The 26,286-nt window shown below is 42.0% G+C and overlaps 1 protein-coding gene across 3 annotated transcripts in view; it reads right to left on the bottom strand.

The window, feature by feature from the left end:
• Positions 1 to 26,286, bottom strand: part of LOC100991443 (katanin p60 ATPase-containing subunit A1) — a 119,588-nt gene that overhangs the window by 18,868 nt on the left and 74,434 nt on the right. For all 3 annotated transcript variants that reach the window (XM_063605017.1, XM_063605016.1, XM_003811520.4), the window contains 3 exons: positions 24,446 to 24,620; positions 18,836 to 18,993; positions 9,480 to 9,660 (listed from right to left, as the gene is read on the bottom strand). In XM_063605017.1, the coding sequence (XP_063461087.1) occupies positions 9,480 to 9,660; positions 18,836 to 18,993; positions 24,446 to 24,620 (514 nt within the window). The remainder of the gene's footprint in view (positions 1 to 9,479; positions 9,661 to 18,835; positions 18,994 to 24,445; positions 24,621 to 26,286) is intronic.

Below are 26,286 nucleotides of genomic sequence, written 5' to 3' on the forward strand. Positions count from 1 at the left end.
GATGCAACTATTTAGGAACTCTGGAGTCTATTGGGAGGACTGCAACTTCCAGGGGGAAACCTGGATAGTAAATGACAAATTATGGTTAATTCTGGTTAATTTCAGCCCAGCTACTGCTATGGTTTTAATGTGTCCCTCCAAAAGCAAGGTGTTGAAACTCAGTAGCTAATGTGCTAGTATTAAAAGTTGGGCCTTTGAGAGGGGATTATGCCACAAGGGTTCCTTCCTCATGAATGGGATTAAGGCCCTTACAAAGAGGTATCACACAGCATTTGGATTTCCTGCTCTTATTCCTTCAGCCATGTGAGAACAAAGTGTTCCTCTACTCCAGAGGATGCAGCCTTCACCAAACAACTGAACATGCCAGCACCCTGATCTTGGACTTCCTAACCTCCAGAACTGTGAGGGAAAAAAATCCTGTTCTTTATAGATTACCCAGTCTGTGGTATTCTGTGATAGCAGCACAAAATGGAATAAACAACTCAGCCCGTAGGCCCTTAGTAGGCAACTGTACACGTGCTCCTGGAGTAGTCTGCAGGCAGTTCACAGGAGCCAGGATGGTCAAAAAGGACCCTGTCCTCCAAAAACTAGGTATGTGTGTTTTGATTGCCGAATGCAGCTTCTGACCTTGCAGTCACAGGGGGCAGCTATGGTTGCACCCCTCCTCCCATTGTTGCAAGCCCTTCCCCTTCAGGCTGAAGCAACTTCAGGAGAGTTAAAGGGCCACCGACCTTTTATTTCCCCCATCCCCTTCATTTTTCTCTTTTTTCCTTTCTGGGGAAATAGACATTCAAAGTCTAGGAAATTCAAAAGTAACCACACACGGGAATTTTTAAAGTCTCTGTGAGTCACACATGGTTGGCTCATGCTTGTAATCCCAGTATTTTGAGACGCTGAAATGCAAGGATTGCTTAAGGCCAGGATTTGAGACAAGCCTGGGCAACGCAGTGAGACCCTGTCTCTACAAAAAAGATGAAAACATCAGCCAGGCTTGGAGGTGTACACCTGTAGTCCCAGCTACTCAGGAAGCTAAGGTGGGAGGATTGCTTGAGCCCAGAAACTTGAGTCTACAAGTAGCTACGATCCTGCCACCATATACCAGCCTGAGAAACATGGAGAACACAAAGAAAACAGCTATAAAATATACAAATATACACAAAAGAAAATGAGAAGGGAATTAAAACATTTCACTGCAAAAACTCAACTAAATGGCCTAGCGCAGTGGCTCACGCCTGTAATCCCAATACTTTGGGAGGTGAGGCGGGTGGATCACTTGAGGTCAAGAGTTCGAGACCAGCCTGACCAACATGGTGAAACTGTCTCTACTAAAAATACAAAAATTAGCCAGGTGTGGTGACACATATCTGTAATTCCAGCTATGCAGGAGGCTGATGCAAGAGAATCGCTTGAACCTGGGAGGCTGAGGTTGCAGTAAGCTGAGATTGTGTCACTGCACTCCAGGCTGGGTGACAGAGCAAGACTCTGTCTCAAAAAAAAAAAAAAAAAAAAAAAAAAAATCAACTAAACACAAAAGAAGACAGTAGTGTAGAAAATTATTTTTTTGTTTTGATTTTTTTTTTTTTTTTTGAGATGGAGTTTTGCTCTGTCGTCCAGGCTGGGGGTGCAATGGTGCAATCTTGGCTCACTGCAACCTCTGCCTCCCGGGTTCAAGAGATTCTCATGCCTCGGCCTCCTGAGTAGCTGGGATTACAGGTGCCCGCCACCATGCCTGGCCGATTTTTTGTATTTTAGTAGAAACGGGCTTTCACCATCTTGTCCATGCTGGTCTCGAACTCCTGAGCTCAGGCAATCTGCCTGTCTTGGCCTCCCAAAGTGCTAGGATTACAGGCATGAGCACCATCCCCAGCCAGTAATGTAGAAAATTAAGGAAAAAGACAGATAGGCATATAAAGACTGAAATAACAGAAGTCCCTCCTTATCAGTAATTGGCTTAAATGGATTAAAACCTCCCATCAAAAGACAAACTGGCAGAATGGACAAAAAACTGACAGGGTGTGCACCTATAGTCTCATCTACCTGGGAGGCTGGGTAGGGGGGCGGATCACTGGAACTCAGGAGTTTGAGGCTTTAGTGCATTATGATATAGTACACTTTGAATATTTACTGTACTCCAGCCTGGGCAACACAGTCAGATCCTGTCTCTAAAATTAATTAATAAAATAAATTTTAAAATAAAAAAACATGAACCAACTATATGTTGTCTACAAGAGACACTTTAGATCTAGACACACAAATAGGTTAAAAGTGCAAGAATGAAAAAAGATACTCCACACAAACAGTAACCTAAAGATAGCAGGGACGGCTATAAATAAGCCTGTCACAAAAAGACAAATGCCATATGATCCACTTACATAAGTAGTCGAATTCACAGAGAGAGGAAGTAGAATGGTGGTTGCCAGGGGCTGCAGGGAGGGTGAATGGTGAGTTATTGTTTAAGGAGTACAGAGTTTCAGCTTTGCAAGATGAAGAGATCTGAAAATGAATGGTTGTGATGGCTGCGTAGCAATGTTGATACGCTTAGTACAACAACATCTGCACTGTACACTTAAAAACCGTTAAAATGGTAAATTTTATGTTATGTGCATTTTACTATATGCAAAAAAGTCAACTATATTATTGGGAAAAATGTCAACTATATGACTGGGAAAATGCAAATCAATACCACAATGAGATACTACTTCACACCCAATTACATGGTTATTATCAAAGAAACCCGAAAATAACAAGCATTGATGAGGATGTAGAGAAACTGTAATCCTGGTAGGAATATAAAATGGTGCAGCCACTGTGGAAAACAGTTTTGTCATTCTTCAAAAAATTAAAAATGAGGCTGGATGCAGTGGCTTATGCCTGTAATCCCAGCACTTTTGGAGGCCAAGGCGGGCAGATCATCTGAGGTCAAGAGTTCAAGACCAGCCTGGCCAACATGGTGAAACCCCATCTCTACTAAAAAAATTAGTCGGGCCTGGTGGCGGGTGCCCGTAATCCCAGACACTTGGGAGGCTGAGGCAGGAGAATCACTTGAACCCGGCAAGCGGAGGGTGCGGTGAGCCAAGATTGCGCCACTGCACTCCAGCCTGGGAAACAGAGCAAGACTCTGTCTTAAAAAAAAAATTAAAAATGGAATTACCATATGACCCAGCAAATCCACTTCTTGTATATATCCAAAAATCTTAAAAGCAGGGTCTTGGAGAAATATCTGTGCACTCATATTCAAAGCAGCATTATTCACAAAAGCCAAACAGTGAGAGCAACCCAAGTGTACATCAACAAATGAATGATAAACAAAGCATGAAATATATATGCAATGGAATAGCACTCAGCCTTAAAGAGGAAGGAAATTTTGACATACTACAACATGGCAAAATCCCTAAAACACTATGCTAAGTAAAACGAGTAAGTCAAAAAGGGGAAAATACTGTATGATTCCACTCAGATGAGGTACCTCGAATAGTCAAATTCATAGAGAAACAGAATGGTGGTTACCAAGGTCTGGGATGAAGGGGAGAATGATAAGAATGATGACTTTAATGGGTGTAGTGTTTCAGTTTTGAAAAATAAATAATGTTCTGTGGATAGACAGTAGTGATGATTCCACAACTAGTGGAACATGTGAATGTACTACTTAATACCACTGAACTGCACACTTGAAATATTTTAAATGGTAAATTTTATGTTATGTATATTTTACCACAACTTTTAAAAAATAAATAATTTTTAAAATTCAGTTGAATTTCTATAGCTTAACAATTAACATACAGACTGAAATTAAAAATACATAACTGTTTACAATCATTACAAAAATGAAATACTTAGGTGTAAAATCTAACAAGACATATATATGACATGTGCTAAAAACCATAAAACACTGGCCAGGCGCAGTGGCTCACGCCTGTAATCCCAACACTTTGGGAGGCCGAGGCGGGCGGATCACGAGGTCGAGATCGAGACTATCCTGATCAACATGGTGAAACCCTGTCTCCACTACAAATACAAAATATTGCCAGGCGAGGTGGCTCACGCCTGTAATCCCAGCACTTTGGGAGGCCGAGGCAGGTGGATCACCTAAGGTCAGGAGTTCGAAACCAGCCTGACCAATATGGTGAAACCCCGTCTCTACTAAAAAACACAAAAATTAGCTGGGCATGGTGGCCTGCGCCTGTAGTCTCAGCTACTTGGGAGTCTGAGGCAGGAGAATCGCTTGAACCTGAGAGGTGGAGGTTGCAGTGAGCCAAGATCGTGCCACTGCACTCCAGCCAGGGCGACAGAGTGAAACTCTTGTCTCCAAAAATAAATAAATAAATAAATAAATAAATAAATAAATAAATAAATAAATAATAAAATAAATAAATAAATAAATAAATAAATAAAATTAGCTGGGCATGGTGGCACGTGCCTACAGTCCCAGCTACTCGGCAGGCTGAGGCAGGAGGATCGCTTGAACCTGGGAGGCGGAGGTTGCAGTGAGCTGAGATCGCACCACTGCACTCCAGCCTGGTGACAGAGCAAGACTCCATCTCAGAAAAAAAAAAAAAAGAAAAAGAAAGAAAGAAAAAAAATTGGTTGGGCACAGTGGCTCACTCCTGTAATACCAGCACTTTGGGAGGTTGAGACGGGCGGATCATCTGAGGTCAGGATTTCAGACCAGCCTGGCCAACATGGTGAAACCCCGTCTCTACTAAAAATACAAAAATTAGCCGGGCGTGGTAGTGGGCGCCTATAACCCCAGCTACTCAGGAGGCTGAGCAGGGACAATTGCTTGAATCCGGGAGGTGGAGGTTGCAGTGAGCCAAGATCCTGCCACTGCACTCCAGACTGGGTGATAGAGCGAGACTTCGTCTCAAAAAAAAAAAAAAAAAAAAAAGAAATAGAAAAGGAGAACCACAAAAGACTCCAAAGAGATCCTGAGCAAAAGGAACAAAGTTGGAGACATCACACTACTTGACCCTAAACTGCAATGCTCTAGTAACCAAAACAGCATGGTACTGGCATAAAAACAGACATACAGACCAATGGAACAGAATAGAGAATCCAGAAATCCATGTATTTACAGCCAACTGATTTTCAACAAAAGCACCAAGAACATACACTGGAGCAAGTGCAGTGTTTTTAATAAGTGGTGCTGAGAAAACTAGATATCCATTTGCAGAAATAAGGAGCTAGACCCCCTAACTCTTACCATATAATAAATTAAAGATATAAACGTTTACACCTGAAACTATGAAATTATTAGAAGATGACGTAGGAGAAATGCTTCAGGACATTGGTCTGGGCCAAGATTTTGGGAAGACCTCAAAAGCACAGGCAACAAAAGCAAAACTAAACAAATGTGATTATATAAAACTAAAATGCTTCTGCACAGTAAAGGCAACAATTAAAAGAATAAAGAGGCAACCTGTAGAATGGGAGAAAATATTTGCAAACTATTCATCTGACAAGGGATTAATATCCAGAATATACAAAGAACTCAAACAAGAGCAAAAACCCCCCCACAAATAATCCAATTAAAAAATGGGTAAATGAATTGGAATAGACATCTCTCAAAAGAAGACATATAAATGGCCAAGAGGCATATGAAAAAAAAAATCCTCAATGTCACTAATCATCAGGGAATTGCAAATCAAAACCACCATGAGATACCATCTTGCCCTAATTAGGATGGGTGTAAGCAAAAAGACAAAAACTGCTGGGTGTGGTGGCTCACACCTGTAATCACAGCACTCTGGGAGGCTGAGGCAGGTGGACTGCCTGAGCTCAGGGGTTCGAGACCAGACTGGGCAACATGGTGAAACCCCGTCTCTACTAAAATACAAAAAATTAGCTAGGCGTGGTAGCGTGTGCCTGTAGTTGCAGCTACTCAGGAGGCTGAGGCATGAGAACTGCTTGAACCTGAGAGGCGGAGGTTGTAGTTAGCCAAGATGATGCCACTGCACTCCAGCCTGGGCAACAGAGTGAGACTGTCTCCAAAAAAAAAAAAAAAAGACAAAAACTAACAAATGCTGGTGAGGATTTAGAGAAAGAATTCATATACAAAGTTCTTGGAAATGTAAGATAATATAGCCACTATGAACAGTATGGAGGTTCCTCATGGGAGGAATAGGATTAATGAACATACGAGTGCAGATATGTCTGACATGTTCATTTCCCTTCCTTTGGATATACCCGGCATCAGGATTGCTAGATTATATGGTAGTTCTAGTTTTTGTTTTTTAAGGAACTGCCATACTATTATAAACACTATTCACAATAGCCAAGACATGGAATCAACCTAAGTTCCTATCGACAGATGAATGAATAAAGAAACTGTGGCATGCATATACATATATATATAGTATATATATATATATGGTGAAATACTACGTAACCACAAAAAAGAATGAAATTCTGTCATTCATGGCAACATGGATGAGTTTGGAGGATATCATGTTAAGAGAAATAAAGCAAGCACAGAAAGATAAATAACACATGTTCTCACTCATGACGAAGCTAAAAAAGTTGATCTCATAGACGTACAGAGTAGAATAATGGTTACTAGAGGCTGGGATGGGTAGGGGAAGGTGGGTTTATCAGACATTGGTTAACAAATACAAAAGTACAGCCAGATAGGTGGAATGAATCCTAGTGTTCTATAGTGCTATAGGGTGACTGCAATTACTATTATTTTTTAATTTTTTTGAGACAGAGTCTCACTTTGTCTCCCAGGCTGGAGTGCAGTGGCGCGATCTTGGCTCACTCCGCCTCCCAGGCTCAAGCAATCCTCCTGCATCAACCTCCCAAGTAGCTAGGATTACAGGTGTGTGCCACCACCCCGGCTAATTTTTTTTGTATTTTTAGTAGAGACAGGGTTTCACCATGCTGGCCAGGCTGGTCTCGAATTCCTGACCTCAAGTGATCTGCCCGCCTTGGCCTCCCAAAGTGATGGGATTACAGGAGTGAGCCAACATGCCCAGCCAGGTGACTGTAATTAAAAACAACTTATGGTACATTTTCAAATAACTAGAAGAACAGATTTTGAATATTCCCAACACAAAGAAATGATAAATGTTTGAGGTGATGGATATGTTAATTACTCTGATTTGATCATTACCCATTGTATATGTGTATTGAATTATCACAGTGTACCCCATAAATATGTATGATTATTATGTGTCAAATTAAAAATAACAAACAAAAATTTTTAAAAACCAAAGCAACATCTACACTCAGCTTTTATAATTAATATAGAAGCAATACTGGCATTAGAAAATTATGATTTTGCAGTCAGTGCAGAAATAGCTGATTCAGACAAGAATCACTGGGTGCTAAAACTAGCAGATGAGATATTGATGAGAAACAGAGTATTTACATAGTCTCAAAGTACTTCCCACAAATTATTACAAGGGTCAAATGGTAAGTTTATTGTGGAGAGACCAAGCAGACACCACCTAACCAAGCAATCCAACTTATCACCAGTAATAGGACAAACAGAAATCCTATGCCTTCTTTTTTTTTTTTTTTTTGAGACGGAGTCTCACTCAGTCTCCCAGGCTGGAGTGCAGTGGCGTGATCTTAGGTCACTGCAAGCTCCACCTCCCGGGTTCAAGCCATTGTCCTGCCTCAGCCTCCCCAGTAGCTGGGACTACAGGCGCCTGCCACCTCGCCTGGCTAATTTTTTTGTATTTTTAGTAGAGACGGGGATTCACCGTGTTAGCCAGGATGGTCTCGATCTCCTGACCTCGTGATCCGCCCAACTCGGCCTCCCAAAGTGCTGGGATTACAGGCGTGAGCCACCGCGCCCGGCCCTGTGCCTTCTTATATGATACACTGAGAGAAAAAAACCATCATACCAATGGTATGCCTGCCAAAAATGAATAATTTTTTTTTTTGAGACTGAGTCTCGCTCTGTTGGTCAGGCTAGACTGCAGTGGTGTGATCTCAGCTCACTGCAACCTCTGCCTCCCGGGTTCAAGTGATTCTCTGGCCTCAGCCTCCCCAGTAGCTGGGATTATAGGTGCCTGCCAACATGTCCGGCTAATTTTTGTATTTTTAGTAGAGACAGGGTTTCACCATGTTGGCCAGGCTAGTCTAGAGCTCCTGGCCTCAAGTGATTCACCCGCCTCAGCCTCCCAAAGTGCTGGGATTACAGGCATGAGCCACCATGCCCGGCCAAAAAAAAAAAAATGAATAATCTTAATCTAATCCTGAGGAAGTATCAGGCAAGCCCAAACTGAGGAATATTCCACAAAATAACTGGCCTGAATTCTTCAAAAATTCCAGTCCAAGAAAGGCAAAAGCTGAGATGTCTGTATTAAAAGGGACTAAAGAAACATGATAACTAAATTCGATGTGTGCTTCTACATTGTAATCTGACCTAGCGGGGACAGAAGGGGGAAAATCTCTATATGACATTATTGGGATAATTGGCAAAATTTTATAAAGGTCTGTGGATTAGATGAACAGTACTATAACAATGTAAAATTTACAGCTTTTGATAACTGTGTTTTGTTTTGTTTTGTTTTTTTTCTCAAGACGGAGTCTCGCTCTGTCGCCCAGGCTGGAGTGCAGTGGCGCGGTCTCGGCTCACTGCAAGCTCCGCCTCTCGGGTTCACACCATTCTCCTGCCTCAGCCTCCTGAGTAGCTGGGACTACAGGCGCCCACCACCACGGCTAATTTTTAGTAGAGATGGGGTTTCACTGTGTTAGCCGATAATTGTGTTGTTTTTACGTAAAAGAATGTCTTAGTACTCAGGATATACATTCTGAAATATTGAAGGTTAAAGGAGCATTATATATACAACTTAGTCTCAAATGGTTCAGGAAAAGGGTATACAGAGAAATAAAATGATAAGTCAAAAGGGGCATAATATTAATAATTGGTAAAACTAGGTAAAGTATATATGGAAGTTCCTTATACCATTCCTGCAAATTGTCTGCTAGTCTGAAATTATATCAAAATATAAAGTTACCGAAAAAAGCCAAAATATTTGTTGAATTGCAAGTGGGGAAAATCCCAGCCTAGATGTAGTATAACTAAGGTTTTATTATAGCGCTGGCAAACTGATGACTACAGCTTATTGAAATTTGGGCTGGGCACAATGGCTCACACCTGTAATCCCAGCACCTTGGGAGGCCTGGCAGGGGGGCGGGGGGTGGGGCGCGCAGATAACCTGAGGTAAAGAGTTCGAGACTAGCCTGGCCAACTTGCTGAAGCCCCATCTTTACTAATAATACAAAAATTAGCTCGATGTGGTGGCGCCCACTTGTAATCCCTGCCACTCGGAAGGCTGAGGTATGAGAATTGCTTGAACCCAGGAGGTGGAAGTTGCAGTGAGCCAAGATCATGCCACTGCACCCCAGCCTGGGCGACAGAGTGAGACTGTCTCAAAAAAGGAAAAAAAGAAAAAATAAATAAATTTGTACAGTCTTCATTTTTACGGTTCAAAAATAACTTTCATTTATAAAAATCAATTAACATTTACCTTTTCCTCTCTTCCTTTATTCTGTTCTTTCTTTTCACGACAACGAACAGCTTTCCCTCTGTCATTGTGAACATTCTGTGCAGATGAACGGTGAACTCTGACAGTTGTACTTGGACGATTACCATGTGATTTAGGGTCACTGTACTGAGAAGATTGGCGTTTTCTAGGTCCTGGTGAGGGTCTAATCAAACAAAAACTCATTAATATCATAATCAACTCCACATATGGATGAACACACATACTGTGTAAGTTAGAGTCTATGAACTAAAGAAGCCAATGCAACAACTGAACACAAGACACGACTGAATAAACTTCAGGATGTTGAAACCTAAGATCTAAAATTTAAATCTGGGCGAGGCGCGGTGGCTCACACCTGCAACCCTAGCATTTTGGGAGGCCAAGGTGGGTGGATCACTTGAGGTCAGGAGTTCAAGACCAGCCTGGCCAACATGTTGATACCCCGTTCTACTAAAAATACAAAAAATTAGCCAGGCGTGGTGGTGTGCACCTGTAATCCCAGCCACTCGGGAGGCTGAGGCAGGACAATCGTTTGAACCTGGGAGGTGGAGACTGGAGTGAGCCAAGATCATGCCACTGTACTCTATCCTGGGCAACAGAATGAGACTCCGTTTCAAAAAAATAAAAATAAAATAAAATTTAAATCTGACATATCTGTTGGTGATTTAATTAAAGGAATGCAGTATAGTTATATTACAGAAATAATGGAGGGGAAGTAATGGTCACCTCTACTTAGAAAGGAAATTGTTGTATATCAAAGATGAATGCATCTGATTGTTGGAAACTGAAAAAAAATTATCAGAGAAGAGAGTTTTATCGAGACAACCAGAATACAATACAAGTATTCAATTCACATTTATCCAATGGTATGTATGTAATTTGGTACCATTTATTTAGAATATACAGATTGAGTATCCCTTATTCAAAATTTTGGGGACCAGAAGTGTTTTGAATTTTGGATTTTTTCAGATTTTGGAATATTTCCATATACATACCAGCTGAGCATCTCTAATCTGAAAATCCACAATCTAAAATGTCCCAATGAGCACTTCCTTTGAGCATGACCTTTGAGTGTCATGTTGGTGCTCAAAAAGTTTCAGTTTTTGAAACATTTTGAATTTTCGGATCAGGGAAGCTCAATCTATACCATAATTTTTGTGTTTTAATTAATAAAATTTAATCATTTTCCCATTTAAAAAACTGATAAAGCACTAGCTATGAACAGTTACTAGAACTCATGTTCAGTGCTTTACATTTACATACATCACCTCATTTCACCTTTATGTATTTATTTTTTATTATTATTATTTTTTGAGACAAGGTCTTGCTCTGTCACTGCAGCCTTGACCTCCTAAGCTCAAGCAATCCTCCCACCTCAGCCTCCCGAGTAGGAAGGACTACAGCCACATGGCACCACACAAGGCTAATTTTTGTATTTTGTAGAGACAAGGTCTCACTATGTTGCCTAGGCTAGTATCAAACCCCTGGGCTCAATCGATCCTCCCACCTTGACCTCCCAAAGAGCTGGGACTACAGGCGTGAGCCCCTGTGTTGGTCCTCATTTCATCCTTATTTCTATAACAGAATTCAGACTTCTCAAATATCTGTTAGGCTCCTACTCTGCTCCCAGATTTGGTTGCAGCCATTTACAAGGGGGAAAACAAACAAACAAAAAAGGAGTCCTATTCTCAAATAAACCACAGTATAGTTAAACAGACAGAAGCTATGTAAAGCTAGGCACGTATACTAGATGGTGTGAAACAGACCTAGCACCATGGCAATGGGAATGGCCTCATGAAGACAGAAAAGAAACTGGGACTGGAAATGCAGGAGTTGAACTAAACAAGAGGGTACAATTATAGACAGAACATCAATAAAGAAAAGCAAAGAAACAAAAATGAGCTTAATCCATGTAAAGGATAATAAAGACACCAGTCTAACACATAATGCTGAACATTAAGCGATAATACTGAGCAGAAATGGTTCGGTCCATAGAAGATATGAATACCAGTTCAAGAGGCTTAGCTTTTAGCTAACTGCCAACAAGGATCCACTGAAAACATTTTAGAAAGATTAGTCTAATACTGAACATGATATACTGATAGAGAAAACACAGAAAGCAGTGAGATGTTTGTGATTACAAATATCACTGAGATACGAGATGAGGGCCTAGTTTAAGGGAGTAACAATGAGAAGAGTCTCAGAGACACTCTATTAGTAAAGACACTTCAGGCCGGGCACGGTGGCTCACAATCCCAGCAATTTGGGAGGCTGAAGTGGGTAGATCATGTGAGGCCAGGAGTTCGAGACCAGCCTGGCCAACATGGCAAAACTCCATCTCTACTAAAAATACAAAAAATTAGCTGGGTGTGGGGGCACGCACTGGTAATCCCAGCTACTCAGGAGGCTGAGGCAAAAGAATCACTTGAACCCGGGAGGCAGAGGTTGCAGTCAGCCGAGATTGCACCACTGCACTCCAGCCTGGGAAACAGACCACGACTGTCTCAAAAAGAAAGAAAAGACACTCCTAGGCTGGGCGCGGGGGCTCACGCCTGTAATTCCAGTACTGTGGGAGGCCGAGGCAGGTGGATCACCTGAGGTCAGGAGTTCAAGACCAGCCTGGCCAACATGGCGAAACCCCGTCTCTACTAAAAATACAAAAATTAGATGGGCATGGTGCTGTGGACCTGTAATCTCAGCTACTTGGGAGGCTGAGGCATGAAAATCGCTTGAACCCAGGAGGCAGAGGTTGCAGTGAGCCGAGCTCACGCCACTGCACTCCAGCCTGGGTGACAGAGCGAGACTCCATCTCAAAAAAAAAAAAAAAAAAAAAAAAAGACACTCCCAGATGTGGAAAGTTGAGAATGAGAATTTGGGAGGATGATAACACCAAACTAACGTGTATGTGAAGCAATGATGGGGGTTCAATTTTGGATTCAGGAAGTATTTCTGTGTATGTATTTTTCCCTTTGCTAGAGAAATAATACAAAATAGACACTGACATATAATAAAGTATAGTTGGCCTTCCATATCTGCAGATTCCACAATGTGGAGTCGACCAATTGCCAATGAAAAACATTTTGAAAATAAAGATGGTTGAGTCAGTACTGAACATGTACAAACCTTTTTTTGTCATTATTCTCTATATAATATAGTGAAACAACTATTTATATAACATTTACTTTTACATACAATGTTACATATAACATTGTATTAGGTGTTACAAGTAATCTAAATATGATTTAAAGCATACAGAAGGATGTGTGCAGGGTATGTGCAAATATACATCATCTGGCTGGACGCAGTGGCTCACGCCTGTAATCTCAGCATTTTGGGAGGCCGAGGCAGGTGGATCACCCAAGGTCAGAAGTTCGAGAACAGCCTGTCCAACATGGTAAAACCCCGTCTCTACTAAAAATACAAAAATTAGCCTGGCCTGGTGGCAGGCGCCTATAATCCCAGTTACTTGGAAAGCTGAGGTGGAAGAATCACTTGAACCCGGGAGGCGGAGGTTGCAGTGAGCTGAGGTCATGCCACTGCACTCCAGCCTGGGCAACAGAGTGAGACTCCATCTTAAAAAATAATAATAATAATTTCAACAACAACCCTTACTGTCATAGACTTACATACGTGTGTGTGTATAAGCGGTGCATCAAACAGTACAGCAGGTAATATTAAGTGCTATCAAGAAGAATAAAGAAGGGGGCCAGGCATGGTGGCTCATGCCTGTAATCCCAGCACTTTGAGGCTGAGGCAGGTGGATCATTTGAGGTCAGGAGTTTGAAACCCGTCTGGCCAACATGGAGAAACCCCATCTCTACTAAAAATACAAAAATTTGGCTGGCCGTGGTGGCTCACACATGTGATCCCAGTACTTTGGGAGGCCAAGGCAGGTGGATCACTTGAGGTCAGGAGTTCAAGACCAGGCGGACAGATCACTTGAGGTCAGGAGTTCGAGACTAGCCTGGCAAATATGGTGAAACCCTGTCTACTAAAAATACAAAAAAATTAGCTGGGCATGGTGGTGCATGCCTGTAATCCCAGCTACTTGGGAGGCTGCAGTAAGCCAAGATTACACCACTGCATTCCAGCCTGGACGACAGAATGAGACTCCATCTCAAAAAAAAAAAAAAAAAAATTGCTGGGTAATTATTCCAGCTACTCAGGAAGCTGAGGCATTAGAATTGCCTGGACCCAGGAGGTGGAGGCTACAGTGAGCTGAGATGCACTATTGCATTCCAGCCTGGGTGACAGAGTGAGACTCTGTCTCAAAAAGAAAAAGAAGGGAAAGGGGCTACAGGATCATCGGGGGTGGTTTTTAGGTGGCAAAGTCAGAGACAGACTTTCTGAGGTGACAACTGAGTAGAGACCTAAATGAAAGAAGGGAACAGGTCATTCAGCACTGGAGCTGAGGGAAAGGCAGGTGAAAGGAGTGAAGCATTTGTGGGCTGGGCTTGTTCAAGGCCACAGCACAGTGCCTGAGGGAGAGAGCTGTAAGAACTTAGGTTCCAGAGGCTGTGGGGAACCAGGTCTCATAGGGCTTGAAAGACATGAAAACTCTGGGTTTTATTCTGTGAGATGGGAAGATATTTGAGGGACATCAGCTGACATTTGAAAAGAATGTCACATCTAGTGGCATTTAAGCTATGTCTAACCTTTTCTATATAAGGCTTTAATGAACCTCCTTGTACTCACATTTTTTTTTTTTGAAACGGAGTGTCTGTCGCCCAGGCTGGAGTGCAGTGGCGCAATCTCGGCTCACTGCAAGCTCCGCCTCCTAGGTTCACGCCATTCTCCTGCCTCAGCCTCCAGAGTAGCTGGGACTACAGGTGCCTGTCACCATGCCCGGCTAATTTTTTTTTTTTTTTTTTTTTGTATTTTTAGTAGAGACGGGGTTTCACTGTGTTAGGCAGAATGGTTTTGAACTCCCGACCTTGGCATCCGCCCACCTCGACCTCCCAAAGTGCTGGGATTACAGGCGTGAGCCACCGTGCCTGGCCTGTACTCACATTTTTTGTGTACAATTCTAGAAGAGAATACTGGATCAGTTGAATCTGTTCTTTAATGGTACTAAAATTTAGCTGATCATAAGGTTAGGATCACCAACATAGGTGAAGAAAGAATGACTCTCGGCCGGGAGCATAGGCTCACGCCTGTAATCCCAGCACTTTGGGAGGCCAAGGCAGGTGGATCACGAGGTCAGGAGTTCGAGATCAGCCTGGCCAACAAGGTGAAACCCCGTCTCTACTAATAATACAAAAATTAGCCGGGCATGGTGGCACACACCTGTAGTCCCAGCTACATGGGAGGCTGAGGCAGGAGAATTGCTTGAACCTGAGAGGCAGAGGTTGCAGTGAGCTGAGATTGTGCCACTGCACTCCAGCCTGGGCAACAGAGCGAGACTCCATCTCAAAAAAAAAAAAAAGAAAAAAAAAAGAATGACCCTCTTAAGCATGAGTACAAATAAAGACTAATAGAAAAATAAAAAGAATCTTAAAAGATGCCCAGTTAAGGGAGCAAGTAAAATAAATTATAGGAAGAAACAGATGCCACAAATAAAGTCAAAGAGGAAAACTTACCAGTAATCTAGAGCATTCAAAATCAGGAACAGAAAACGATACTGAAGAAAGCGAGAAGCAATAAGAAGGAACACCATTTAGGGCTTAACTTCCCACCACCCCTCAGAGGAAATCCTCCCTCTCTGCTTGTGAGACTGAGGTGACCAAATACTTCATTAAATTCAGAATCAACTGATTTCCCACTGGGAACATCTATTTGTTGGAAAGATCTTACCAATAACTGAGAGGAGTTATAGGACTGTTAGAGGCTGAATGTTTGTGTCCTCCCCAAAATTCATATGTTAAAGCCCCAGTGCGCAATATGAATATTAGGAGTAAGGAAGTAAGTAAGAGTCCCTGATGTGAAAGAGCTCACTTACTCTCTCTGTCATGTGAGCACACAGAGAGAAGGTGGCTGTCTGCTCAGGAAGAGAGCCCTCACCTGGAACCAAATTGGCCACATCTTGATCTTGGACTTCCCGGCCTCCAGAAGTGTGAGAAACAAATGTATGTTGTTTAAGCCACCCAGTGTATGGTATTTTGTTGTGGTAGCCCAAGCAGACTAATACAAGACCCAAGTGATGATTCTCCAGAAGGAGAAAAGAGCAAGTAAATAAGAATAAAACAAATTAACAGACAAAAGCAAAAACACAACTTGACTCATCTATTAGTTCTACTTCTGAAATTAGGGGAAAAAATTATAAATGTGGAAAAATTTTTACTCACAACTATTCAGTGCAACTTTATTTATAATAATGAAAAAAGAAGGGAAAAAACATTAAGAGCATGGTTAACTATATAGGTTACATACCAGTCAGAACAGTGGCAAATAACTCTTAAAAAACTGCAGAGAAAAAGATCTGACATGGTATATAAATCATAAATGTTTAAAATATGAAGAGCAAATTACTTAACCTATCTTAGCTTATCCTCATCAGAAATTGGGGCTAAAAAAATTAGTACCTACCTTCTAAGGTGGTTTTGAGAATTAAATAATACATGTAAAACAACAAACACAGTACCTGGCACACAGTAATATGCAATGATTGTTGACTATTATTAGGATTTTTCTTAAAAGAGGGTACAATGTTGTAAATTATGGATATAGCACACCTACAACTATGAAAATAATGCATAAAAGACCAGAAGGAAACAAACTAGGATGACTATGTGATTTTCCCCCTACTTCAATGAATTTTTCTATTTTTCTTTAATGAGCTACTGTGTTTTAGTGAACTATTATGTACTATAACAAGAAATGTAATTATGTGAAAGTGCTTATGAGGCAAGGGAAAAATTTAGTAAATATCCAAAGGATATCAGGAGTCAGTAACAGAACATTAGTACAGTCCTTTTATGTGGAGATTAAGAAAATAAAAGTTGTGGCTGGGTGCGGTGGCTCACGCCTGTAATCCCAACATTTTGGGAGGCCAAGGCGAGTGGATCACCTGAGGTCAGGAGTTCAAGACCAGCCTGGCCAACACGGTGAAACCCCGTCTCTACTAAAAATACAAAAATTAGCCGGGCGTGGTGGCACGTGCCTGTAATTCCAGCTACTTGGGAGGCAGAGACAGGAGAATTGCTTGAACCGGGAGGCGGAAGTTGCAGTGAGCCGAGATCGCGCCACTGCACTCCAGCCTGGGCGACAGAGCAAGACTCTGTCTCAAAAAAAAATAAAAATAAAAATAAAAGTGGCTAAGAAATAATCAGTACTCATTAATTGATTTTAAATGTCAAGAACATGATGGTATGGGTCTTCTGAAAATGTGACCTATGGACCACCGACGTCAGAATCACCGGTAGATTCTTGAGTTCTACCTGCTATCTACCATATCAGACTCTCTGGGAGTGATGCCCCTAAATCCACCTTTTTAATTAGAGATTGTTAGGACTGCTACAGCAGAGAGTGCCAGCTTTGTAATCATTATTATAAAACACAATATATCTAGGTTCAAATCCTAGCTCTACCAGTTATCAGTTTTGTGATAGTGGGGAAAAGTTACCCAACCTTATTGTACCTCAGCTGTCTTATCTGAAATACAGGGAAAATATGACTTATTTGGAAGGCTTATTGCAATAAAATAACACCTATAGCCTAAAATAGTTCAGGACACTGTAGGTGTATAATGCAGTACCTGTATTATAAAATACAACCAGGCCGGGCGTGGTGGCTCACGCCTGTAATCCCAGCACTTTAGGAGGCCAAGGTGGGTGAATCACGAGGTCAGGAGTTCGAGACCAGTCTGGCCAACATGGTGAAACCCTGTCTCTACTAAAAATACAAAAAATTAGCTGGGCATGATGGCAGGTGCCTGTAATTCCAGCTACTTGGGGGGTTGAGGCAGGAGAATTGCTTGAACTCAGGAGGCAGAGGCTGCAGTGAGCCGAGATCATGCCACTGCACTCCAGCCCAGGTGACAGAGTGAGACTCCGTCTCAAAAAACAAATAAATAAAATAAAATAAAATGTAACCAAGGCTGGTCCGAATGTAGTGAGTTATCTCAATTGATTGTTCACAGTCAGTTACAGATCAAACTCCTTGTTCTATTCTTCCCCTCCTTCTCACTACTGCACTTAACTAGTCTTAAAAACAACAAAAAAAAAAACAAGTAATCAGAGTTGCAATGACAAAATGTTAAAACTGAAAACAATCTGAGCAACATCTTAATGCAAGGTTAACGGGCAATGAACCTGGGAAGTCATAAGTGTTCTTTCTAGAAAGGCATGACACAGTCAATATTTAAATCTATAATACAAACTAGGAAATCTATTATGTAAGTGAAATAGATAACATCCACCTGCACACTTGTCAGTTGAAAAATGTGCAATAAAACTATGCATGATTGGCTAGTTACAGTATTTCAGTAAATATCAGTATCACTAGTTGTTCATTTGCTGGCACTTGGTAGTAGGAAGTTGGGGAAAAAAAGCCAGAGAAAACCCTAAAATTCAGAACATTTTATTTTTACTGTTCTCTATGAATTAAAAAGCCCATTTTTTCAATTTTAGCAAATTTAGAAAAATTTTCCATTTTTCATTATAGCTTGATGAAAAGAAGTATTCTGTGATCCCTGTTTGAGAACCACTGTTAGTCTAACTTCCTCTCTTTGCGTAAGAAAAATCTGAGGCCTGGCTGGGCACGGTGGCTCAGGCCTGTAATCCCAGCACTTTGGGAGGCTGAGGCAGGTGGATCACGAGGTGAGGAGAACGAGACCAGCCTGGCCAACATGGTGAAACCCCGCCTCTACTAAAATACAGGTGGTGTGTGCCTGTAGTCCCAGCTGCTCAGGAGGCTGAGGCAGGGAAGTCACTTGAACCCGGGAGGCGGAGATTGCAGCGAGCCGAGATCGTGCCACTGCACTCCAGCCTCGTGACAGAGTGAGACTCTGTCTAAAAAAAAAAAAAAAGAAAAAAAAAGAAAAATCTGAGGCCTAAAAAGGTTCTATTATTTTCCCAAAGCTACAGAGAGTGGCAAAGACAGACACAGAGCTTGGATATTTCAATTCCTAACCCCATTCTCCTTCCACAAGATAACACTGTCTCTACCACTGTAAGGTCATTCACAAAAGCATATTTTTAAATTATTCCTACCTAAATCTTATTTTTTGAAATAGGTCAAAAAGGCACAAGGTTCAAGACCAGTGAGTTATAAAAGAGAGAACGTTCAGTAAAGAAAACTCCCTCCCATTCCTGTCTCTCAGCCACCCCATCCTCCTTCTAGATATAATCAATGCTATAAGCTTCTTGGGATAACTGGTTTCTTAAAAGGTTTCCACTTACCTTCGTTCAACAGGTACAGGCATGGACCAGACTTCTCCCTCAGAAGCTGGAAGGTCATGCTGTGCCGCTTTCAAGGGAGTGCTGTCTAGTTTAAAGCTCTCTAGTGTTTTCATGATATCTTTAACATGTTTAGCTTCCACATTTATTTCCTGCCAAACCTGATTTCAAAGAAGAAGATGGATGTTTAAATTTCTATAATATATCACTGTCAAAATTAAATGAGGGCCATTTACTAGAGATGTTACAAAACTCCATTTTGATATCAGATATCCAGTAAACCACATCAAGATATTCTATCAAAATGTTAATAACAGTTTATTAAATTTATGTTTTCAATTGCAATTTTTTTTTTTTTTTTTTTTTTTTTGGAGATGGAGTCTCACTCTGTCGCCCAGGCTGGAGTGCAGTGGCGTGATCACTCTTGGCTCATTGCAAGCTCTGCTTCCTGGGTTCAGGCCATTCTCCTGCCTCAGCCTCCCGAGTAGCTGGGACTACAGGCGCCCGCCACCACGCCTGGCTAATTTTGTGTATTTTTAGTAGAGACAGGGTTTCACCATGTTAGCCAGGATGGTCTTGATCTCCTGACCTCGTGATCCACCCGCCTAGGCCTCCCAAAATGCTGGGATTACAGGCGTGAGCCACCGCGCCCGGCCCTCAATTGCAAAATTAATTCTGATAAAATGAATTAAAACATCCAGGATAGGAAACATCCATGCCTGTAATCCCAGCACTTTAGGGAGGCTGAGGCAGATGGATCACTTGAGCTCAGGAGTTTGAGACAAGCCTGGCCAACATGGTAAAAACCCCATCTCTACTAAAAATACAAAAAGTTAGCCAGGCATGGGGGCAGGCGCCTACAGGCCCAGCTACCTGGGAGGCTGAGGCAGGGGAATCTCTTGAGCCCAGGAGGTGGAGGTTGCAGAAAGCCAAGATCACGCCACTGCACTCCAGCCTGGGCAACATAGCAAGAATCTGTCTCAAAAAAATAAAAAATAAAAAATAAATCCAGGCTAACTAAATCATACTACTAATTTATATTCTCATTTAAATTGCATAGCCGGGTGTGGTGGCACATGCACGTAATCCCAGCTACTCGGGAGGCTGAGGCAGGAGAATCTCTTGAACCTGGGAGGCGGAGGTTGCGGCGAGCCGGAGATCACACCATTGCACTCCAGCCTGGGCAACAAGAGTGAAACTCCGGCTCAAATAAATAAATAAATAAATAAATTGCATAACAGGCTGGGTGCGGTGGCTCACACCTGTAATCTCAACACTTTGGGAGGCCAAGGAGGGCAGATCACCTGAGGTCAGGCATTCAAGACCAGCCTGGCCAACATGTTGAAACCCCATCTCTATTAAAAATACAAAAATTAGCTGGGTGTGGTAGCGGGCACCTGGAATCTCAGCTACTTGGGAGGCCGAGCCACAACAATCGCTTGAACCCAGGAGGCGGAAGTTGCAGTGAGCCGAGATCACGTCATTGCACTCCTGCCTCGGCAACAGAGCAAGACTCCATCTCAAAAAAATAAAGTAAAATAAAATAAAATAAATTGCATAACAAATTGAAAAGTTAGGCATAACTTTAAAGTTCTACAAGAATAATTAGCTGGGCATGGTGGCCCATGCCTGTAGTCCTGCCTACTTTAGAGGCTGAGGTGAGAGAATTGCTTGAGCCCAAGGGGGAAAAAAAAACCATCAAAGCACGACTTGTGAAAGTTTCATTTTTGTCAAACTTTTATTTTTATGTTTTAGAGACAAGGTTTCATTCTGTTGCCCAGGCTGTACTACAGTGACACGATCATAGCTCACCATAACCTCAAACTCCTGGGTTCAAGCCATCCTCTCACCTCAGCTTCTCAAAGTGCTGGGATTACAGGTGTGAGCCACCATGCCCAGCCCTACTTTGATAATTTTTATTCTGTTTAATTAACTTTTTAAATGCTGATTAATCCCAATTACCCTGATTTGATCATTAGATATCGTATACAGGAATCAAAATATAATGTGTATGCCCAAGATATGTACAACTATTATATATCAGTAAATAATTTCTAAAAAATCAATACAACACTGATCAGAATATACTAATTTTATGGCTAATGGGTCACAACCTACAGACTAAAATAGATCTCAATTCATATGCAACCAAGGTATTTTTTTAAAAGCAGTCTTTTTTTTTTTTTTTCAAATATTTTTTAGAGACAGGGTCTCATTCTGTCATCCAGTCTGGAATGCAGTAAAATGGCCCTAGTTTTGAGAGTAAGGCTCCACCTCAAAAATAAAAGAGAAAAGGAATCTTGACGCAATTTAAAAACTAATCTTGGGCAACATAACAATAACCCATCTCTAAAAAATATATAAGCCAGGCATGTTGGTTTGTGCCTGTGGCCCCAGCTACTCTGGAGGCTGGGTGGGAGGATTGCTTGAGCCTGGGAAGTTAAGGCTGCAGTGAGCCATGATTGCACCACCATACTCCAGCCTGGGGAACAGACCGAGACTCTGCCTCCAAAAAACCCTCAAAAACCTATATATAGTTTTGATTCAACTGTATTATAGTAATGGGTCTTAACTCAGCCTAAAAACTATATATGGCGATGGTTGTACATTATATATGTATTTAATGCCACTGAACTGTATACTTAAAAATGGCCAAGGCCAAGTGCAGTGGCTCACGTCTGTAATCTCAGTACTTTGGGAGGCTGAGGAGGGCAGATCACCTGAGGTCAGGAGTTCCAGACCAGCCTAGCCAACATGGCAAAAACCCCGTCTCTACTAAAAGTACAAAAAAATTAGCTGGGTGTGGTGGCACACACCTGTAATTCCAGCTACTCGGGAGGCTGAGGAAGGAGAATCACTTGACCCCAGGAGGCAGAGGTTGCAATGAGCCGAGATTGCGCCACTGCACTACAGCCTGGGCAACAGAGTGAGACTCCGTCTCAAAACAAACAAACAAACAAAAAACAGTAAAGTGTTATGTATATTTTACCACAATAAGAAAATGGTAGGCCAGGCATGGTGGCTCATGCCTGCAATCCCAGCACTTTGGGAGGCCGAGGCAAGCAGATCACCTGAGGTCAGGAGTTTGAGACCAGCTGGCTACATGGTGAAACCCCGTCTCTACTAAAAATACAAAAATTAGCTGGGTGTGGTGGTGGGCTCCTGTAATCCCAGCTACTCGGGAGTCTGAGGCAGAAGAATCGCTTGAACCCGGGAGGTGGAGGTTGCAGTGAGCTGAGACCGCGCCATTGCACTCCAGCCTGGGCAACAAGTGAGAAACTCCATCTCAAAAGAAAACAAACCAGAAAATGGTAAAAAATAAAAATAAAAAAAAAACTATATATATAATATTGAAATGAAATTTAAGATGATAATGTTTTGCTTTATAACTTAAATGATTTAATCTTAAGTACCTTTAAACAAAAGCTTAGACTTAAGTAAAAGTCTTTGGCCTAACAACAAAAGATCTAAAAAGTCCTTCACTGACAAACTTAAGACTCCTTATGAAATAAAATATTTACTAGGCCGAGCATGGTGACTCATGCCTATAATCCTAGGAATTTGGGAGGCGGAGCCAAGAGGATCATTTGATCCCAGGAGTTCAAGACCAGCCTGAACAACATAGTGAGATGCCATGTCTGTAAAAAATAAATAAATAAAAGATAAATAAAATAAAATAGTTGCCCCTTCTGGTAATTACATGGATATGGTAAAGGATATGGAGGGACAGATATAGGAAAATAGATGAAGTTCAAAGAGATGGGCTGTTTCTCTCAAAAAAATTAAGGACAAATATTGAACAATATTTAAAAAGCAGCTCAGCAGAATCTGAGGTATAATATTCTATCTAGAAGACCACCTCAAAAAGACTATTACTTTCATTTTTTTTTTTTGAGACAGAGTCTTGCTCTGTTGCCAGGCTGGAGTGCAATGGTGCGATCTCGGCTCACTGCAACCTCCGCCTTCTGATATCAAGTGATTCTCCCACCTCAGCCTCCCAAGTAGCTGACATTACAGATGCCCGCCACTATACCCAGCTAATTTTTTTGTATTTTAGTAGAGATGGGGTTTCACCATGTTGGTCAGGCTGGTCTCGAACTCCTGACCTCAGGTGATCTGCCCACCTCAGCCTCCCAAAGTGCTGGGATTACAGGCGTGAGCCACCATGCCCCGCAAGACTTATTTTCTTAACCTTTTTTTCCTCTTTGACATAGTTGAGCCTTGTTATAAATACCACCCTCCACTGGACCTGTAAGTTCTACAATTTCCAATTTTAAATTTCTGTTAGTCCTCAGTAACTGAAGTTTCTCAATGGGATTCAACATAATCTGCTTCATAAAGTTCTATTATACAAGGAATATGAGGCCAGGCATGGTGGCTCACACCTGTAATCCCAGCACTTAGGGAGGCTGAGGTGGAAGGATCACTTTAGCCTAAGAGTTTGAGACCAGCCTGGCAAACATAGGGAGATCCCATCTCTACCAAAAATTGAAAAATTAGCAGGTCACAGTGGGGCACACCTGTGGTTCCACCCACTCAGGAGGCTGAGGTGGGAGGATTGTTTGAGCCTGGGAGGTCAAGGCTGTAGAGACTGCACTCCCTCCTGGGCAAGAGAGCAAGACCCTCTCTCAAGAAGTTTTTTAAAAAATATGGTACCTGTGAGATTCACAAGCCATTTACAGTTTCGACAATGGCTTAATAAAGTCTACTCTATTTTTACGAAGTAAAAATCTGATCGAAAAATGTCAAAACCATTGTTTTAAAAAACTCTTGGCTAGGCGTGGTGGCTCATGCCTGTAATCCTAGCACTTTGGGAGGTCAAGGTGGGCAGATCACCTGAGGTCAGGAGTTCAACACCAGCCTGGCCAACATGGTGAAAGCCCGTCTCTACCAAAAATACAAAAATTAGCTGGGTGTGGAGGCAGGCGCCTGTAATCCCAGCTACTCGGGAGGCTTGAACCTGGGAGGTGAAGGTTGCAGTGAGCCGAGATCGTGCCACTGCACTCCACCCTGGATGACAAGAGCAAAACTCTGTCTCGAGGAAAAAAAAAACAAAAAAAACCCCTCTTATTAGATTCCAGCAATTAGAATTAAGTAGAACTCATAATACTGCTGATGGTGAAAGTGGATTATTATTAATATAATAAAGTTTCAAGTAATATTATATAGAAATCTGTGTAATAACTCACATACTCATGTTTTGTTTTGTTTTTTATTTTTGAGACAAGGTCTAGCTCTGTTGCCCAGGCTGGAGTGTAGTGGTACAAGCATAGCTCACTGCAGCCTCAATCTCCCAGGCTCAAGTGATCCTCCCACCTCAACCTCCCTAGTAGCTAGGACTACAGGCACACACCACCACATCTGGCTAATTTTTTTATTTTTGTAGAGATGAAGTCTTGCTATGTTGTCTAGGCTGGACTTGAACTCCTGGCCTCAAGTGATCCTTCTGCTTTGGCTTTCCAAAGTGCTAGGACTACAGGAGTGAGCCACTGTGTACTGTGCTCGGTAGTCATATAGTCTTAACATGTAACTACATACAGCATTGACATCTGATCTAAATTTTCTCTTCCGAGTACTTAAGCCATTAAAACATACAGCAGCCATTACTCTCACCTGTTGCCATTTCTGCTGGAGGTATGTATCTTTGACTGAGTACAGATACTTGTTCATTTGGTCAAGAACTCCCTGATAATAGACCATCGCAGAGTCATAGTTTCCCAGCAATGCATATTCACGAGCCAATTTTACATTCTCACTAATCATAAGAAGACTCATGTTCAACTGTAAGCTAAAAAGAAGAAAAAAAAGAAACACTTTAGGTTTACATGTCTCTTAAAAATAAGTATAGTTATTAAAAAATACTTTCCAGGGCTCCCTCAAGAAACAATCACACATACCACACTTCCCATCTCTATATGTGTGCTCATGCTATTTCACTCCTTCAAAGAAAGTTTTTTTTGTTTTGTTTTTTTTTTTGAGACGGAGTCTCGCTCTGTGGCCCCGGCTGGAGCGCAATGGCATGATCTCGGCTCACTGCAACTTCTGCCTCCCGGGTTCAAGCAATTCTCCCACCTCAGCCTCCCAAGTAGTTGGGATTACAGGCACCCACCGTCATGCCCGGCTAATTTTTTTTGTATTTTTGTAGAGATGGGGTTTCACCATGTTGGCCAGGTTGGTCTCGAACTCCTGACCTCAGGTGATCTGCCCGCCTCGGCCTCCCAAAGTGCTGGGATTACAGGCATGAGCCACCGTGCCCAGCCTCAAAGAAATATTTTATTTAGGAGGCTAAGGCAGGCAGCTCACTTCAGGCCAGGAGTTCAAGACCAGCCTGGCCAATATGGCGAAACCCTGTCTCTACTAAAATGTAAAAACTAGCTGGCCGTGGTGGCACATGCCTATAGTCCCAGCTACTTGGGAGGCTGAGACACAAGAATTGCTTGAACCAGGGTAGCAGAGGTTGCAGTAGGCCAAGATCGCGCCACTGTACTCCAGCCTGGGAGATGGAGCAAGACTCTGTTTAACAAAACAAAACAAAAAACAGGCCAGGTGCGGTGGCTCACACCTGTAATCCCAACACTTTGGGAGGCTGAGGTGGGTGGATCACGAGGTCAGGAGATCAAGACCATCCTGGCCAACATGGTGAAACTCGGTCTCTACTAAAAATACAAAAATTAGCTGGGCATGGTGGCACGTGCCTGTAATCACAGCTACTCAGGAGGCTGAGGCAGGAGAATCACTTGAACCAGGGAGTCGGAAGCTGCAGTGAGCCGAGATCGCACCACAGCACTCCAGCCTGGCAACAGCATGAGACTCTGTCTCAAAAAATAAAAAATAAAATAAAAAAAATTTAAAACATTGTTTTAAAAGAGTTCCCACATTCAAACCCTCCCTATTGTCAAAGCCCAGCTCAGATGGCAGTTTTCCTAGTATGTCTACCCCCTGAACTCCTCAGTTCAAAATAAACTCTCCCTCCTCTAAAGTCCCCTTGCACTTTACTGTGACTTTCATCCCAAGACACTTGTCTACTTCAAATTACAGTTTCTATATATGTCTTATCTCTAGTAGACTGTTATCTGACAGTAGGATTTGCATCTGAAAGGTGTGAGACTATATGATCCTTGCATGACACACATTTTATTAAACATCTGCAGAATAAATAGTGAATATTAGATACATTTTTTGAAGCAGTGTGGATTAGCAGAAGGCGTATGTATTTTGAAGTTAGAAAAATCTTGGCTAGAATTATAATTGTGCCACCTTAATCAAGTCCCTTAACTTTTTTCTAAGCCTGTTTTAATATCTGTGGAACTGCCATAGCAACTACTTTCAGGAGTTATGCTATAAACAATAAATGGCTATTTAAAGTACTAAGCATACTACTTGACAAATAGTAGGTCTTCAATAAATGTTAAATGTGTCTGCCATGAAACTTTCTATATATGAGAACCTAATCC

Source organism: Pan paniscus, chromosome 5 (genome assembly GCF_029289425.2).
Source record: "Pan paniscus chromosome 5, NHGRI_mPanPan1-v2.0_pri, whole genome shotgun sequence".
Lineage (NCBI taxonomy): Eukaryota > Metazoa > Chordata > Mammalia > Primates > Hominidae > Pan > Pan paniscus.